General features: G+C 41.5%; 1 protein-coding gene across 5 annotated transcripts in view; it reads left to right on the top strand.

The window, feature by feature from the left end:
- The window catches only part of MED13L (mediator complex subunit 13L), a 178362-nt gene that overhangs the window by 80240 nt on the left and 78993 nt on the right, over window positions 1-19129 (top strand). For all 5 annotated transcript variants that reach the window (XM_031592083.2, XM_090152604.1, XM_090152605.1 and 2 more), the window contains 2 exons: window positions 2656-2740; window positions 7068-7151. In XM_031592083.2, the coding sequence (XP_031447943.2) occupies window positions 2656-2740; window positions 7068-7151 (169 nt within the window). The remainder of the gene's footprint in view (window positions 1-2655; window positions 2741-7067; window positions 7152-19129) is intronic.

The raw sequence follows: 19129 nt of genomic DNA, 5'->3' as shown, positions 1-19129 counted from the left end.
TATCACTGCTCCCCATTCGCAATTTGGAGCTGTGATCTGTTGCAGTTATTTAAGGCCTTGTGTGATGAAGGGTGGATCAGGAAGCCAGAGAGCAGAGAAGAAATGCCATGCTGCAGATCTGATCCCCCCAGCCCCTGTTTATATGGTGACAGACACGTGCACTTCTCGCTTGTGAGATGAACGTTTTTAGCAGGTTGAGGAGGTATTAACTGCAAGATGCACAATGCATCTGAGAATCAAAGGCAGCATTCATTAAAGCAAAATGTCTATAAAGACATCATGATATGCTTGGAGTAAAATTTACATGATTGCTCTGCAAAACAGAAGTGTTAAGGGATGATGCCATTTCAGACTCACCAGTGAACACTGTCCCACTCCATAGCTGCTCCCCAGCCAGCCTCATTCATTGGAAGACTTGGCCTCTGGTCTTTCATGGTGGTGGTTCTCATGGCATTGCATTATCCTACTGTTCCTAGGCTATGGGGTGTGCTGTCCTGCCTTCTCCTGAGCATAGAGTAACAGGAACACAGCCAGGTCACTGAAGAGATGTGGTAAAAGAGGAACAGGACTGCAGGGAAGCCATAGCAGGCACAGCTAATGGGGCAAACAAACACCGGTAATGTCAAGCACCTCATGAGTTGGTAGTGATGTTCTGTAGGGTTACATCATTTTTGTCTTGGAAAGCGCAAAGCAGTGCAATCTGATCTTATTTCTTCTGGAGACAGTGGCAACATTCAACTAGCAGAAAGCAGTTCTGAGAGGTGGAAAGAGCTATTCTTTGAGTCCCATTCAGTCTGTTGTGCGTACCTTGGATTGGGGGAAAAAAAGAGGGATAGTGATTGGGAACATCAGAACTGGCTGCAAGAAGTTCCCTGGGAAAGTATGGAGTAGATTCTTGTCTCTCATTTTGCATGAAGTTCTTAATGCAGATATGGTGCTTGTTTCTGGCACAAATGCTCTGATGAGGTCAGTGTCAAACTTGAGTACTGCTCAGTGCTATGTAATAGTTTATTTTGCCTGTTGTTACAGATTCTATTAATTTCCTGATAATGTCTAACTGAAGACTAAACTGAACTTTACTGAAACATGGATTTGCATAGAAATGAAATCAGATTGTGGTATCTCATACCTCACCACGTAACTTCTTAGATGGTGTTCAGTTTTGAAGTGCAGTGCCATACCAGTAGCTGTATGTAACTCAGTTTTTTGGGTTTCAGGAGATGTAATCAGTGGTTCTCAGAATGTATGGACGTTCTGAACATCCTAAAAAATACTGTTTTAAAAGTGAAATGTGAAGATCTGCCTTGTAAACATCTCTGGCATGCTACACGTCTGGGGTTAGTAAGCCTCTGCAGGAGGTAAAGAGGCTCTGAATGATTTTATGGGGAGAGGTTTGGCTGTGCTTTTGCCCAGAAGCATGAGTCTGCCTCTGCTTTCTTCTGAGATAGCAACTGCAGTATTCAGTAGGGTGATGTGGGTGCTAAGGCCTTGGTCATACAGTCTGTACAAGGAGAGAGATGCCGTTACCAACACACACATCATAACATCCCATGTTTGCAGCCATCTGCCTCCTCTTGTTTGAGCTGTGTGCCTCTGGGGCTTTGAAGCTGCATTTTTGGAGACTGTTGGCAATCATAATAGCTTTTATAGAGGAAAAACTCCTTAGATACTTTATTTAAATATGAGTTTAGAGTAAGCTATGCTTAGGTGATAATCTCTGTGTGGTAGACGTGCTGTTGGAAAGTTCCATCCTTTCAGTTGGCCAAGGAGGACTGTTAAGGATTCAGTCCTTAACATGTTGCCAAATTTTCTTTGCGTTTTGAAAGACCTACAGAGTACTCCCATTCAGTTGGGATGACAGAACTCCAACAATTAACAGATCCATTTTCCTTGACAAGGTTATTTCATGGCTCACATTTACTCTGGTAGAGATGAAATCCTTTTGCAGCCAGGAGGTGCTGATTCCGGTACAGATTGCCCTTTACTCTTGGTAGTTCTAGAATTCAGCAGTAGTGCCATAAGGACAGCAGGTATTGCTGAGGTTTGTGTGTCCTTCATGTTCTCATTCCAGTGAGCAGTTTATGCTGCACTCAGCTGTGAGATATCAGTAGTGTTTTCTACTCCCGTAAATCTCTGCAGTCGTGAGATGAAGTTTTCAGATTTTATTTTGGAAGAAAAAACTGCTGTGCATTTTCACTGCAATATTATCAGTCACTGGAGTGGAGGAACTTGAGCGTGACTGTGAAAATTCAATAGAGTTCTTCAATGCTTTTAAGTTGTGTAAATAGACTTTAAACCTTTAACGATTCACTTTGTTTCTTGTTGTCTCTATCAGCTCAGAAATTCTAAATGATCTGTCAGCAGTTATGGCAAAATGTGATCATGAATTCTTCACCCTCTGCTTTTAATATTTAATCCTTTCCTACCAACAAATGCTTGCTTTATGCAGTTCTGTTGGCTTTCTTCCCCCCCCACCATTTAAATTCAAAGTTGTTGTCTTTAGCTAGTAACATTTATATCTCCTTCGGCATTATGTTCAATAGTTGAAATAACTTCACAAAACATGCTGCCGTGGGGAATTAAAGCTGCTGGAGTTACATTTAGTACAAATGTCTGCCCTCTGTTCTGAGCGTGTTGATGTTTGTTTTTTTGTAGTGGTGGAAGAAGGACTGTGGGAGAATGGTCTTTCCTATGAGTGTAGGACCCTGCTCTTCAAAGCGATTCATAACCTTCTGGAAAGGTAAGAAGCACTTTATTGCACTCAAATGTTTCATTTTTTCATTGAACGAAATTCAGGATATTTATGTACCATTTATATCATCGATCTTAACATAGATTTTTTAGAGGTAGAACTTCACTACAAGAATGTGAGAGAAAAATGGATTTCTGAAGTCATTTAATCTGGTAATGCATCATAAAGGACTGTGCAGACTAAATACTCGTACAGCAAGTAATGTTGATGTGTTTTTCTCCTTGTGTTTGTGCTGGGGAGCTGTTTCAGAAGGTTAAAAAGTTTATGGAGTGGAGTGCTTGCAGAGTATAATTATATCTGACCCCTAGTCCCTTTGGGATTAAATAGTACATATCTTAACAGCTGGTACTAAAAGACCTTAACTCCATTCTTCCAATCATCTTAATGACATGCATGTTACAACTTGGCTCAATTTGTACACAGTATTCAGAGGGAGGCTTCACAATTCTGTCTCTGGCTGCCCTAATGTAATCTAGCATTGCTTTCTTTTGTCTTCATCATATGTATATAGTTTGGTTGCAGAATTATTGTGTGATTAGTTAATACACCTGAAGCTTTTTTTTTCTTAAGCCAGCTAGCAGCTCTTAAGCATGCTGAAGACAAGCTTCTTTGTTAGTCCTTCAGTGCTTGACATGGTAGCCAGACTGGTGCGTTTCATTCTCTCTTTATTGTTGCAGTTCTTCAGGTCTTCACCATCTTCCTATGTTATATTTCAGTTCTTTTTATGTATTTTTAGATCTTCTCAGGATTATGTCATTAAACTTTCCCACTTTTTTTTGAATAATAAAATAGAATGCATCTTCCTTGTCCACTGTGTTACAGTTTATTTGCAGGATGTAGCAAGACATATTTTTCTTGGAAAGTAAGCTAATTGAAAACACTTTCATCTTGTCTCATTTAGCATCCTGTTTGCTTTGATCTGCTTACTAGTAATCAGATTTGCATTATGTTCCTGAGGCTGAATTTCCATGAGCATAGTAACCGTGTCCCCTTGACAATCAGTACCTGTTTGTGCCCAAAGCACGTTAACTCCTACATGCATACACAGGTACAGGGACCAGACGTTGTACTACTTATTTCCTGCTTCATTGCTCTTTTGGGGGATTTTAATCGAAGTAGCAGACTGCTTAAAGTGAATAAAAACCAGTGAATAGAAACACAGGAATTCCATTTTCATCTTGGGATGGTCGCTAGTTCTGTTGTCACTTGCAGAGTGTAAGTGAAAAATGCATTTTACATGTGCTTATTGATCTCTGGTACCCATCCAGCGCTCTTTAAAGTAGGGCTCCTAATGGATATTCTTATTTCTTGGAACACTTGAAGCTCGTGAAGTAGAATTTATGAAGAAAACATCGTCAGCAACAGCAAACTGTACTGAGATGGGTTGGCAGAGCTAGTAATATCACTTCTGTCTTGGCTGAGAGAACATCCCTGGGGCACTGTTTCTGTCAGCAGTGGTTGTTGGCATTCTGTTGGTCAGCACGCACCCTTGGGTGCTACTCGGAGCATCTCTGGGTGCCCCGGAGCCCCAGACTTGGCCTCTTACCCTATGGCTGAGGCTGCCTTGCTCTTCTCCCTGGGCCACAGATGCTCACAGAAGCACAGGGCTTGGAAGGGACCTCAAGAGATCATCAAATCCACCTCTCCTGCTAAAGCAGATCCCTTACATAGGTCGCACCAGTAGGTGTCCAGATGGGTCTTGAGTATCTCTGTAGGACACGCAGGGGGCTGGGGCCCAGCATGGTGACCTGCTCCTGGTGCAGCCTGCTCTGGGCTTTAGCCTTTAGCAATAAGGTTTGTAATGCACCTGTTGTCAAGGTGACTGAGGGGGCAGGTGATCAGATATCTATCCATTAGCTATCTTCCAGCCTGAATGTATTTTAAATAAACCAAGACACTGAGCCTTGTGCCCAGGTGAAGCCATAGCTCCTGGGGCTGTGCAGGACTGGGAGGAGGCTGAGATAGGGAAGAGGAGGAGGCTTTATTTTTGTTTACTAAATACCCAAATTAGCAATCAGAAGCTCCTGTTAAGTGGCAGGAAATACAAATAAAGATTCCCAGAGCTGAGCCTCTGTTGGCTACTTTAGAGTGTGCAGAAGCACTGCAGGCTGATGTCAGCCATGGGTCTGAAGCTCCTCAGCCCTGGGTGGCACAATGGTGCTTCCTGCTGTCCCCAGCAGCTCACTGCCTTCCTGCTCAGAAAATGCTGAGAAGATCTGAGGAAATAATACAGACAGTATTCAGTACTATTTTATAATCATTTGTATGCCCTCATTGGATCATTTTATCTTAGAAAAGTAAAATCAGGAGTACAGGAGGTCAGGTGGCAGCGCGGTGTTTTAATAGCTGTGCTCAAGAAGAAAACAGCACTCAGTCTTAACGAGAGGAGCAAGCAGAAGAGTTCAGCCTATTTTATGTTTCCATGTGATTAACTAACTGCTTTAAAGTGTATAGTCATCTGGGGTTTATGACCAGTGGTTTTTTTACTCAAGTTCATTGTTATGGCTTAGTGCTAAGGACTCCAGTTACTGCTGGGTGCTTATGGAGCAAAACCTAATTCAGAGATGTCATTAATTGTTCACTCGGCCAAATCTTTGAGACCTGTGCCTCTGCAATCATGCTTTGCATTTCATATAGGATTATGCCTTGAACGAGCTGAGATTCAGCTCAGCGTGTGAGGGATGGCTCATTCTCAAGGCCAGCTCTGCTCACGAAGACTTCTTTCTGGGAAATTAACGTTTGTTTGAGGCAGTTGAGCCTGCCGTCCCGAGACATGATGATGTGGCACGAAATGTGTATGTGGGGGGAGTTTAAAATTGTACTTCTTGCTAGTACAGATTCTTTTCTTTAGGCATCTGGTATAAACTCTACTTCCTTTGTTTTTATGAAGCGTGGTGACAGTGAAAGGCTTCCAGACAGCACCTCTTTCCTAGGGAAACACTTACTGAAGAATTTCCTCTTTTCTGCCAGCACAAGAGCAGTGTCTTTAGATCTTTGGTGGTTTAGCTTCCAAATTCAGTTTAAGATACTGAAATACTCAATTGAACTGGATTATTTTTGCTTGAATAGAGAAATGGTGTGGTTAGAATATTCTTCAGCCTAGTTTTAATTTTGGAAAACCCTGCCAAGTTTATACAGAAGAATTATGAACACGCTGGTATCTGCGTTGTCGTCCATTTCCTATCTGGTTTAGGTGTGCTTTTAAAATATACAACACAGAGTTTTTTCTAATGAAAGAATGTGCTTTCTCAGAACACGAGGTGAGATTGTTTTTGGTTCGTCTGTAACAACTGCAAGAAAAATAAATGGTTGGAAAACTTTGAAGAATGGAGGAGTATCCTTTTTCCATCCAACTAGTGGAATGCTATTTAGATGTGAAACACAGAGAAGGCTTGTACATTGCCTGTCATTTGTAATCATATTGTAATATGAACCGCTAGCAACAATCAGTTTGTCATTGTTTTCAAAACCTAATATTTACCTTATTGGAAGATAAGCCTTCGTAACAAATTTGTGATCCCTCAGGCAGTTTGCTCAACTGCACGTTTAATGTACAAAGTGTGTTTAAATTGTTTTGGCATATTGCAAGTGGGATTTATCGGTACGGGTGGACATAGGAAGTCATCCAGCACATCTTCAGCTTGTCAGCCTAAACTGATTATTAATCACTTTGGGTTCTCCCTTTTTTTCAAAGGGACTTTTTTCAAAGCCACAGAGCCCACCATTTCTGGAGTATGTTTTGCTGGAGAGAGGTTTTCTGAGAGAAAAAGCACTATTGTATTTACAGCACCTGAAATAATGCTGTAGATCATGTGAATAGAAAATGGCTCATTGTTAATTTTGGGTTAATATAATTTCCTGTCATTCATATTCTATTGTTAGTTTATGCTGTCGTTTTCACGTGGCAAATACAGGAACGTGTGCTCTTTGTCATGAAGTCTCAGAGAAACACAGAACACATTCTGCAAGTCATCTCTATTCAAGAAGGGGGGGGTTAGAAAAATAAGGCAGTGGATCATTCAGCAAAAAAAAGATGGTGTGGAAGAGGAGAGACTCAGTCAAAGATGAGGACAGAATGTGTGTGTGAATATCTGCATTAGTGCCTGTGTCGTGGGACTGGACAGTGACTGCTGTGACCAGTGTGGGAAAATGGGGAGTGGGGAATTTACATGGAGCTCTGAACCCAGAGCTGCTGAGTTGGTTTCAGATGAGGGAAGACCAGCTGTTTAATCTCTTTCTATTTGCTGTCTTCAAAGACTGTTTTTAATTACATCTTCGGATGTAACTAGTAATTGTTGATGTAATTATTTTCTAGGTGCTTGATGGATAAAAACTTCGTGAGAATTGGAAAATGGTTCATCAGACCCTATGACAAGGATGAGAAGCCTGTTAACAAAAGGTGAGGTGACCTTTATAACAAGTACTGTTCTTGTCAGTGTTTATTTCACATGCCAATAAGTTGATGCTGCCTTTTGTGGATTGTTTTCGCCTTATTTGTCAAGTAAAAACATAGACAGTGTTCACATCAGTAATACGTGGGAAGCAATTAAGTAGTTTCAGAAGTGTTGGTGATGATAATTTGAGATGAGAAGGTGAGCACAGTGTTTGACTCTTCATTTCGCTTTATTTTCTGGATATATTTTTTAATAGTGTCCACCTGTTACTCTCATTATCCAACAGCATTCCAGTATTTGCAACAAATGATTTGAATTTCTGGACACCTTTCCTCAACCTGAAATTTTAAGCAGTAAATTAAGTACAAGTTTATTGAAAGTTGCCTGCCTTGATATACAGCTTTCAGTGATGGGGCAGGCTGACTTTGGCTGATGGACGTGCTTCTCTTGCAGCAGGACAAGCATGGGAAGGGGTAACTGTTTGCACTTGCTCACTGCTATTTCCTCTCCCAGCGTTAAAGGTTACAATGTTCTCAGATCTTCTGGTACTTGCATTTATAGTGTCAAGAATAATCTGAGTTAAGCTGAAACACAGATTTTCTAACGGGAATCATTTTGACAGAACTGGGTTAGGAAGTGACTAAACATGCAGTTATGCTGGGAGATTTGAAGGTAATGAGCAAGTGGAGACGAAGTGGGGTGGCAACTTCTTCTTTCAGTGTAGCAAATCACAGCAGCGTGTCTGAGGACAGCTGTAGGTACAGGTGGAAATTGGTCTGTAGCTCATGTACCCTCTGCCTGGTCTCCTAGCTATCTTACTGTTGCTACAATGAGGTATTACAAAGCATTGCCTGCCTCTTCTGTGACAGATTGTGTTAACCATGGACATGGAGACAGAAGTTGTTCTTCAGATACGGCGTAATAATTAGGCGTAAATTTATCATATTTGTAAAAATGGAAAGCTTCAACTTAGTGTAGGGATGCCTCTATGTACTGCTTAGACTCTTTGTAGCTAAGCAGGGTTGTGCTGTAAGCGTAACTTCTGTGACTTCACTCTCAGCTAATGGCAAGAAGCTGTTGAATAGCCAGTTTTGCCCATGTCTTCCTATGTCCTGGCTGAACATAACCCACTGCCCCCTCATGTTCTCTATGCTTGTTTTCTGATCGCAGCAATATCTAATTTTCTGGAAGATGGCAGCGGTTTGGTGCTGGATTGGTGCTAGGTACTTGGTTTGGTATTACTGGAAAAGTGAGACAGCTCCTTTCAGCAAGAGCTGTTTGTTTTATCAACCTCACTGCAGCCTTAGAGCACGAATGAAATGCGTCTGCGATTCTTGTGTTTATTCCTGGTGTGCGACAGTCTGAGAACTGAAGCATCTGATGCAGTAGACAACATCTGTCAAACAGCAGCAGCTCTGACACAGGGGAACATTGCTTTAGAATTCTGGGAAGCTAGTAGGTTCTGTGCCTTATTTACTTGTATGTTACACCAAATTGCTCGAACAGCGTGGTGATCTGCAGGGGATCTTTATGTTGGTTTGTAATGTACGTACAATATGCACATGACATCTTCTAGGGAAGACAATTACAGAAATTAATGCCGAACACTGAAGTGATATTTAAATTATTACTGTATGTAACATAGCATTTTTATGGGGAGTTTTAGGCTTAATGAGTGGACTCGTGATTTCAAGAAATAGTAGTTGTTGGGTTTTATTTAATGGAACTAATTGTTGTTATTGATCCTATGGATATACAGAGTTGTGTGTTTTTTTTTTTAAGAGCATTTATGACCCAGTTGGAGATAGCTTTTGGGTTGTTTGAGGCTGGTAACTCTTCTGTTGCAACCATGTCACTGGAATTGTCTGATCTTATTGAGAAGTGGGGTACAGACTGCAGAAGATGGCAGTAGGATCCGGTTCAGACAGTGTCAGTAATAGCAGGAGGCTTTAAGAATGAATTTGTCCCGACTTAATTAAATCTCTTGTATTTTTTCTCTTTCTCTGTCTCAGTACAGCACAGTAAACTATCTTTACATAAAGGTATTAACGTTTATTCCATGTAAATTCATTGCAGCAGCTTGCAGATAGCACAGTTGTACAATGAGCAGGCCGGCTGCAGGGGGTAGGTGTTCTAGCACTGCTGGTGGTAATGCCTTCATGGCTACAAAAAGTTGTAAAATACAGTAACTAACCCCAAGTAAATGTATAAAATGCCAGAAATAAATTGGGATCTGTACACTGATTAGGTTGGAGTTTGGGACCATGTAATCACATTGAAAATGTATACAGTGTTGTCCTTGGCTGGAAGAAGGTGTATGTACACACATGTATTTTTCCCCTTTTTGAATGCATGGAAAGCTATCAGATGTCATTCAGACAAAGAAATGCAGGCAGTTCTGCAGTCTGGTTTTACACTTCAGGCAAAGTTAGTCGTCTCCAGCTTTGGAAATCCTGGCCCACCAAGTTCATCTCAGCAGAGACACTGGGAGGTGGGCTGGGTCTGAGCACCCAGGGAAGGAGCAGAGCTCATGCAGCTGGCGTTCGCGGAGCAAATCCATTCAGGGCCTGTGATTTTTGTGAATGGCATTAAGGGAGAAGGGTGGGGAGATGTGAGTTTAGAATGAAGTCAAAGATGAAGTGGAGCGTGGCAGTGGCCGTGACCCACTTAGTCCTGAGATGTGAAAAGGAGGCCTAGGAACAATGGCTGACCTTCTTGGGCAGCGTGAGGAACAATGTGCCAGATGAATTCTTCTGCTCTGCTCAGACATGAGGGAACAGCAGAGGGAGTTACAGATCCATATGCGATTGTTTTGCTTGCAGGGGGAACCAGATGCTTTTGACAGGAGATTTAGCGCGGTGCTTGTGGATTTCTTTCCCAAGTATCCTTTTTGTTGGTAGCACTAGTTAATAGTACGTGTCGCTTGCTAAATAATGCTGCATGCTTTATTGTCTGTTCTACAGCAGTGTGTCTGAAATATGTTTCCAAGCGACTGCTGAAGAATGCTAACCTTGCTTATTTATCATCACAACTGATAGAAGGATTTGATAATACTTTCTGCTCTGTTTGCAGTCACTTCCCAAGTTTTGGATTGTTGAAAGCACTGCTACAAATCTTGAGCACGTTACCGAGGGGGGAAAAATCTCACCATCATCTTTTGAGGTTTTAAGTAGTGTGATTTCAGTGTCTGTTTTGTTGGTGTAGTAGGAAATTGAGAAAGAAATCTGTTTATATTGAATTGCATGAGCAACTTAATGTAAGTTAAACTATTTTTTAAATGACTTACATTGCTGGTGGGTCCACTCCTCTTTTCCAAGTTTGAGTTTTCTTCTCTTAAAGAGAAAAAAAAAAGCAAGAAAAGTTCCGTCAGTAAAGTACTTGGAAGTACTTCTCTCGTACTTCTTCAGCTCTCTCCTAGTAATAAGAAAGGTCAGTGATGTTTCAGTAGCCACGCTGCCTTTCATGCACTTGAAGCAGTGCAGGTGGAAGAGCGAAGTGCAGGTAGGCTGCTGTGAGATGATACAGTTCTTCTATTTCAGTTTCCAGTCAAATTTTTGTTACTGTTCCATGTAGCAGTTGATCCTCCTGTGGCACTGGTAGAAGTCTCTAAATTACAAGCTTACAGTGTCCCAGTAAATAAACTATCCTAAGCTTTCACACGTCAGCTCTTTTCCCTCAGATCTGAGCCCTTGGGGTTTCCATGGTTTAGCAGAGTTCAGTCAATACATCCACACCTCTGCTTTTTGCAAGCATCAGAGTGGGGCACAGAGGAGCACCTTAGAGGGCTGAGTGCTGCAGGCACTTCAAGCACTGCTTTGAGTTCTTGAAAATCATCGGTGCCTTGGGTTTGCTGGGAGTAGCTGTAGGACTTAGCCAAGGAATATCTGGCTGATCAGCGATGCCTCTGCTGGCATTGACCATTGTTTCCAGGTAAGGCTGCAAGCTGCGTTCTCTTTTTGCTATGCTAGGAACTCGTGTCAGTCATTCTTCATCTGAAGGCATCAGGCTTAGTGGGCTCTGGGAAAGCTGCAGTGCAGGGCCAGGAGAGCCTGGAAGTGAGCAGCACCAGTGCTGTGTCTGCTGCTGGGGTTGGGCTGTGGTGTGTGGCATTGAGCAGGTAATGTCTTCTGGCAAATGTCATCAAGGTGATTCGTTAAATAATGGCATCATTCAGTAGGAGCACGGCAGAACAAGTTTAACTGATCTAGTTACAGTTTTTTAATGGGATTTGAATTCCTCGGCTGAGGAATGGTAATTGATTGTGCACATGCAGTGCTGGGAGAGCGGTTCCATTAAAACTGGGTTGGTTTGTTGCTTTCTTAAGAACCAAGCCATTTAAATTGTTTTGATTCTTATTTCTGATCTTGTATCAGAAATCTTACTTCTGTACCTGTATTTTAGCAGTGTAAATAGGATTGCAGTGATGTGATCATATTCTTGAAAGCAGTGGTACTGCAGTATTTACAGTGTATGGCATGCTGAAGCCAACCAGCAGCTTCATGACTGAGGAAAGACTTGCAAGGAGAACAATCTGATTTAATTCTAAATCAGGTATGATTAATTCCCAACTTCTTAAATAAAAACTACAGAAATTCTGAGTAGTGAGAAATACTGTGTATTTTTCAAAAATTATTCCCATACTTGAAAAAATAGGGTTTTCTATTGTAGTTGGAGAAGAAGCTTAGTTCCCAGCCAGAGGTTTTTATACCTCTGAGGTTTAAATTCTGAAAAGCAACGTTAATCTCTGAGGTTTTTTTCTCAGTCTTACGGTTTCAGCAGCAAGCTCTGGTGTGTGTTTGTTTCATCCAAACCAGCAGCCTTGTGTACTAAAGCTGATTTTACCTTCCAGCATTGGGTAATGCAGCCGTGGGAGTGCAATCTGTGTTCGTGCTTAGCTGAAGGAGTTGGTACAAAATACGGATTGCAAAAAGAAAAAGCATTAAAAACGCTGAAGTTTACAAGACCTGATGTTGCTGATATCAGTGTGCTGAAACTTCTGATGTTTTAGAGCAAGTTAATATAATTAAACTACACTAACGTGCATTAATGTGATATGATTTGTAAATACAATAAATGCTTTTATAGAGACAGTAAAAGATTAATAATTTAGGGGTACTTAAGGATGTTATTAAGATAATTTGGAAGAACAGTATTCAAACCAAACTGTTTAAACTCTTACGACCTGCTATATGCTGCTGGTAACCTTGGGGTGTTGGTGCCAAATTTCAAGAATCCTGTATGTAAAGCTCTTCAGGATGTCAGCACACACTGTGCAGAAGTGGGGACTGCAAGCCTTGAGGTGCTTTATTACCATGGTAAATTTCTAGATGAGCTCTAAATTAAGTAGGGGTATTCTCTATTCAGTGGCTCAGTATTTTTTCATTCAGTAATGAAAATAATAAAACAGTGTTTTGAAAAAGCTGGAAAGGACTGTCACCATGCTGTAAAATTTTCATAGAGCACATGAAATATCCTGCCTGGCTTGTGCTCTCCGTGCTGCCGTACGCTGTGGCACGTAGCCACAGCTGGTAGGTTTTATGAATGTCCTGCAGTCAATGAAACCAGAGGCTAGATGGATGCACTTGTAGCAAGTATTGCTGAGGGCTGCTTCCTTCCCGGGTTGACCCAACCTTTTCAACTCCCTTTCCTGGGGTAAGAGCATTAAAAAGACAGTGGCAAAATAACCCCAGGCACCAATTCTTCAGATCTGTTGACCCTTGCCAATGAAGATGAAGTCCCAGGAATATCAGAGAGACTCCCTACGTGGGGTCACTGGAAGATGTCACAGGAGCAGTGCTTCTAGTATGCTGTGTGTATCCACTTCAGCTAATTCAATTGATGCTGCAGGATGTCTTACACAGTTGTTTGCTGAAGGCTTGGAGCTGAGCCAGACAGCTGAGATAGAGTGGGTAGGCTGTTGTTAGGTGTGCCATTTGTTCCACCTTTGCAAACTTAGCCCTGTCTTGATAGCAGGGCTTACACTATTGCACCAGCCTCTTTGTATGGATGCAGCATTATCTCAAAATGAGACTGCTGCTTGCTTGCCAAACAAAGTTTATTGTGCTCGCATACCACAGTAAGTTGTGCTTGAATTCGTGCAGAAACTGTAACAGGTGGGCGTTTGGTGGGAGGGAGGGGTGTATGCAGCAGAAGTGGTGGAACCTCCAGAGAGGATTTTTGTAAGCTCCAGTTTGGCTCCCGTGCCTTTCCAACACAGTGCACTACTGGGCAGTATTTGCCAGTTCAAAATGTTAGCAGAATTCTTTCTCACAACAGCAGAGGATAAGAAGAACAAGCTCTTGTCTCTTAGGATAGCCCCCTCTCCTGGGCTGTACTTTGAGGAAGTGGAAAAATTCAAGGTGCTGTCAGTAAGCATGATGGAGCATGCACTTTCAGCATATGCTTCCAGCTACTGTTGTAAGGATTTTGAGGAAGCCAGGAAATGGACAGTAAGTGCTTTGGGAGGTATTTCCATCAGCAGCCAGTTGCACACTTGAGGTCACCACTTTTGCTGTCTGTGGGTGTATGGTGATATCAACTGGAACCCACAGAAGTCTGTAATGAGTATCCATTACAGCCAGGATTTTGGAGATAAGGATCATTTTACTGATGTGATGAATACAGATGGTCAGACGTGTATAAAACTGCTCTTCTCATCTTTTATTCTAGGATTCTTTACAACTTTGTCCTGAGCTTCTTACTTGCAGGCAACATTTATTTCATATTCAAATGCTTACCCATGTAAGGCTATTGACAGGCCTACGTGTACATCAAATATTTGCGTAATTTAATATAATTGAGACACTACTAATTTTCACACTTGACCACTTTTCAAAAAATAATTATTTGAAGATTTGAAATGTTTGTGTCTGGGGTATACAAACAGCAAGTTGTTAAAGAAAAAGCATGGGTAGGTACTTCTACTTTCTGCCGCTTCTTAGTTATTTATATTTATCTAGTTTAGAAGTGACTTTGTATCTTCATGAATTGTTTGGAACTTCAATAATTATATATGAAGCCTGCCTTAATCAGGACTTGGTGACCAATTAGTGAAGTCCCACTAATGTTTAAGCTCCTTTTCTCATTATGCGTTTGCTATTGGCACTGTATATAAAGGATAAACTAAGTGCCCCTGATGTGCTGTTAATTAGATTTGTCAGGGCTCCCAGTTGTACTGCCTGCCAAACACAAGTGTTGTCACTTACTGTATCAGTAATGAATTGACTTAAGGGCTTTTGTAGATATTTAGAGGGCCTTAGTTTTGAATACTTATTTTGTTGGAACTCTAATTGTAGTTACTGCTATAGCTCTGCTTCCTGCACTCCAAAAACTTGCACAAGAGGCGTCAGCTTTCTTGAAGGTCTGAATATCAAGCTGCATTTTGTGCTTAAACTGATCTAAAATCCTTGCAGGCAGCAGGTGGCCTTTAGAGCTCTGGGAAAACAGTGGCACTGTATGGATTTGTGTTGAGTCCAATTCAGAATGAAATACACTTCTTCGTGTTCCCAAATGGAGCTGATGACTAAAGCCAAAAATCTTCAATCTTTCTCCAAAAACAAGAAAGAAAAATTCAAATGAAGAAATTCCATTGAATTATTTCAGTCAGCAGTATAACTTTTCATTTATTTTCGTGATGGTTTTTATACCTTTGTAAAATTAAGTTAATGTTGAACAAAAGGTTTTGAAATACAGCTTTATTTCAGAAGAAAGTTATCTAGGTTATTTCTGAAAGTGCTCTTTCAGACTTACGTTTGCTTAGTTTTTCTTTGCTAACCTTTAATGTCTGAAGACACAGACTGAAATGAAACTGAACTACTGTGGGTTGATTGTTTGTTTTTTTTCCCCTTATTGCTGGAGCCATCCCATTCTTAGTTAATCTATCAGCTAGCAAACCTCCAGCTATTAATGACACTTTTGCAATCTTGCATGCTGCAGCTGGCCAAAATGACAATTTCAGTCTCTCTTCTCCTCTCCTTTCCCTAAATCCTTTCCCCAAACCCCAGGTTTGCCCACGTACAGCTCTGAGGAGTTCCCTCGCACGCCCTGTGGCAGGCAGGGTGCCAGGCCGCGCTGTGCGCTCCATGCAGCAAGCATTCCAAATGCTGCAGAGCCTTCTTGGCATCTGTGCTCAGTACGAGGAGAACAGTGCAGAGGAAAGCTAGCAGGCTGACACTGCGCAGTCACGTTGCCTGGTTAGGGAATCACGCGGCGATGCGATATAAACGGTCTGTTCTGTGACTGATGTTGCATCAAAAAAGTTACGGAAATGCTTATCTTTTTGAAAAATAATTGGCTGCAGCCATTTATAAAGAAGAGAAAGCTGAATTACACTCTTTGGAATCCCTTTAATGTTTTGGCTTATGAAATTTCCAGATTCAAGGTACTCTTCTGGCACTCTTCTAAAGTAGCTTGTCTTTAGTTTTAATTTACTGCTAGTTTAGGAGATGGGGACCTTGAACGAACACTGGCTATATCATAATATAAGTAAGGCTCTGTTATTCTTCTGTGTAAAACTAGTAATCTAAGTAACGCTGTCCTTACTTCTAATAATGAGCTGTAGGCCATCCTTTTCATGACTAAGACGAACATTGCACAGGACCAATCTGCTGATGTACAGTAATTAGAGTGGATGCTTCTTAAAATATATCATCATTAATGAGGTTTGTTAGCTTCCACTTCCCTGGCAACTGAGTAAAGCAGCATTAGAGTATGTCGCCAGTCCATTGCTGTAAGTACGGAAATAATGCTGCGTGTTTTGAGTCAACTCTCCTCACCTCTCCCCTTATGTTTGCTTCTGAGGGTTGTTCTTTGTCCTGTTGCTGTAGCTGAACTCTGTTCTGAGCTCAGTGATTATTTTTTAAACCAGTCCAGAAAGGGAAGAGCCGCAGTTGGAGAAGTTGTGCTTGGTGGGATGAACTTGGTTCGCAGGTTGTGTATTAAGGACCAACTGGTCATTATTTTTGGATGTTTTGTCCAAGTGCATTGTATCAGGTATTGACTGGGGAGTAGGTGGTTACTTTCATGTTTGATCAGTCTCAGAGTGAAAGAGGTCTAGCTTTTCCTTCTGTAGAATGGTGCAGATGTGTGGGGAAGGTGTGGTTTCTGCAGGCAATACAATGAGCTGCCTACATTATACACCTACCTCAAATAGATGTAGGGATACATTGTTGAGGAGTTTTGCCCTTTGAGGTTTTCAGACTGTCCTTTCCTGTGGAGAAGCTTCCTGTCATCCTGCTTGGAGTTTGTCCGTCTGTCTGAACTCCAGAGAAGAAGTAATACCAGTTCTCAGCCTAAGGCTAGAGGAGGGCAATACGTGGAGCTGGTGGTTTCTCAAGCACAAATCCTGGGCCGATTCCAAGTGCTCTTACTTTGATGAAGCAGCTTTGGATGTTCTGAGAGAGTTTGTTTACAGAATTGAGAAACCCTGAACAAGTGAGCAAACAGTGGATAGCTTTGAAGAAGGAAAGAGGAGCTGCTAGCTGTGTGCAGAGCTCTCTCTTTGGGTTGGATAACTCCACCTGCATGGCATTCCCGTTTCTGACTTGCAGCATAGACGGTCCTCCTTTTCACCGTCGGTCACAGCAGATGCTGTGTTTATGTTGTTTTCTTTCCTAAAAATCAGTAAACATAAAAATAGCTGTAGTAACTCAGACTGCATTTAGTCTCACTGGATTTTACTCTTGATAATAAAGCTGAGAATGAGTTACCATGAAGGAAAAACGTTTTTTGCCAAGTGGCAAAGAGCTCAGCGAACTGATCCTCTTTACCCATAATGTGCTTCATACTGCCATCTACTGACCTCATGTTTTGTCCTTGCAGAAGGGATCCAACCACGGCTAGCATCTGTGGTAAAGCGTGTGGTCCAAACTCCTTTGTCTCGATTGTACCTCTGCAGCTGTGCCATTACGATGCTTGGATCTGGGTACTGTTTTTCAGGATTTAATGTACTGCTTTTGGAAGAGCTGATGTCTGTTCCAAAATGTTTGTATTGGATAGGAAAGAGTCACTTTAAATCTTGAAACTAGAGATGTGTGGGATTGCTTTGGTCAGGGTTCATCTGTGTGGGAACTGCAGGTGGCAGATACTGTGATCTCAGATGCTCACGTAGCAATTCCTTTGGGTCCGTGGTAATTTATAAGAACAAAACCTCACGTGCTGTTGGATTTAATAATGTCTGTGTGATCCTCTTCAGTGTCTGACTTCTGAAGGTACTTTCTTCCTGCGCAAATAGGCTTCCCCTTTTTTCCCTATCTTTTCTCCTTGACTTCTGGCTTAAGCTCTCAGTGGATTTTGGAGAACAGGCTCAGGTTTGGACTGAAAAGCAATTTGAGGTGCATTCTGTAATGATTTCCACCTTTGAGTTCTGCAGTGTGTTACTGGACAGATGAGCCAACAATACCAGGATATGTAGGCATACATTGAAACTTGCACAGAAAACACTTGCACTGTTTGTTCAGTCTCAGTGTCACCATGACAGTTGATTTTCAACTTTCATCTTCCTCTGTTGGTGGAGTGTACCATGGGACGTGGGAGCTCCTGCCAGGAGGTGTGGGCTCCCAGGGTTTGTGACATGTAAAAGCCTTAATGCCAATGGCCCCAGCAGCACTCATGGCAGAGCTCCTAGGAGAATAATCTTGGAAGGACAAGATGGTATTGCAAGGTGGATGGAATTTCCCACCAGATAAGAGAATTTTCTGTATTTTTTTAATTCCCCTTTTTAATCTCTTCTTGTTACCAACTGTTCATGACTAGAGGAGCTGCAAGCATTTTTGGATGATGATATCAATGTGTTTAATGATATAACTTCCATCTGGTGACTAGAGAGAAAATCCCCACCGAAGGTGATAGAGAAGATCTGAAGAAAGATCTTAAAATGAATCTGACAATCTAATTTACGGAATTGGATTTCTAATGCATGGAATTACCTTCTTATTACTCTTCATATTACGCAGAAACGCACACAGCTCTGCCTAAACTGTATTTTTGATCTGATTTTTTTGAAGAACGTTTCTCTATTGCAGGGAGATGTGGTTGAATGATTTACTGTCCCATCCAATTCCTGGAAAAAGATTTAATTTAGGAGGGAGTGGAGATGCTGCCTGAAGTGTTTCAGGTCTTGTCTACGTTGGGCACAGCCATGAGACAGATGTGACATCCAACAGAGTGAGTTAACAAGCGGTGTAATACAGTCACTCTGGATATTGCAGGGAGCTGCCATTATATGCTTTTAGTTTCTTTTAAAGAAATATGCCCAGCTACTCTTCTCGAGCAATCCTTAATGTAAAAATCGTCTCCAGCAGTTGTCAGAAGTGAAGCAGCTTAGGGAAGACCATAAGGTCATGCCAGGAATACAGTGATTTTTTTCTGTACGCTTGGTCAGCTTCCTGCTGATCTTGGCAGTACAACTTGACATATTTTTGTGTTTAGTAACTGTTGGTGGATTTTTCTTATGTGAGCTTAATTGAGTTTGAACACACAGAAATTTAGCATGGACAAATATTTGTTGCTAATTAATACTGTAGTTAATCTGTGCAATAAATAGAAAAAAATCTGTTGGTTTGTTGTTTTTTAAACTTGTTTTTGTTCACCAATGTATGTCTGTCTCCTCAAAGCACCAAGTAAGCAGTGTAACCAGCTGGTTCCTTTCTGATCTGCCCTTGGGTTTTAGGTGTCTCTTCTCTCTCCCTCTTTAGTTACACCTTTGCAGGGAGGACTCCTTATGTATTTAGCTGCTGCTTGTGTGGATGCCATTCTGTACTTTTCTTTGTAATTAACTTTGGGTGCATTTCTTGTTCCTGCTGGCATTTCTTTAGATTGAGAAGACTGAGAACGACGCCTGTTGTTATGAGTACTTTCTGGTTTTATGGGCTGCTGAAACAGTTTCTTCTGTTTGTTTTTCATACATACTCAAATTCTCAGTGTTGTGTTGGTTTTTTGTTTGTTTCTGGGGGGGATTTTTTTTTCTAAACACACATATCTCTGT

This window comes from Phasianus colchicus, chromosome 18, assembly GCF_987193195.1.
Source record: "Phasianus colchicus chromosome 18, bPhaCol1.hap1.1, whole genome shotgun sequence".
Classification (NCBI taxonomy): Eukaryota; Metazoa; Chordata; class Aves; order Galliformes; family Phasianidae; genus Phasianus; species Phasianus colchicus.
This window is presented reverse-complemented; position numbering and strand designations above follow the sequence as displayed.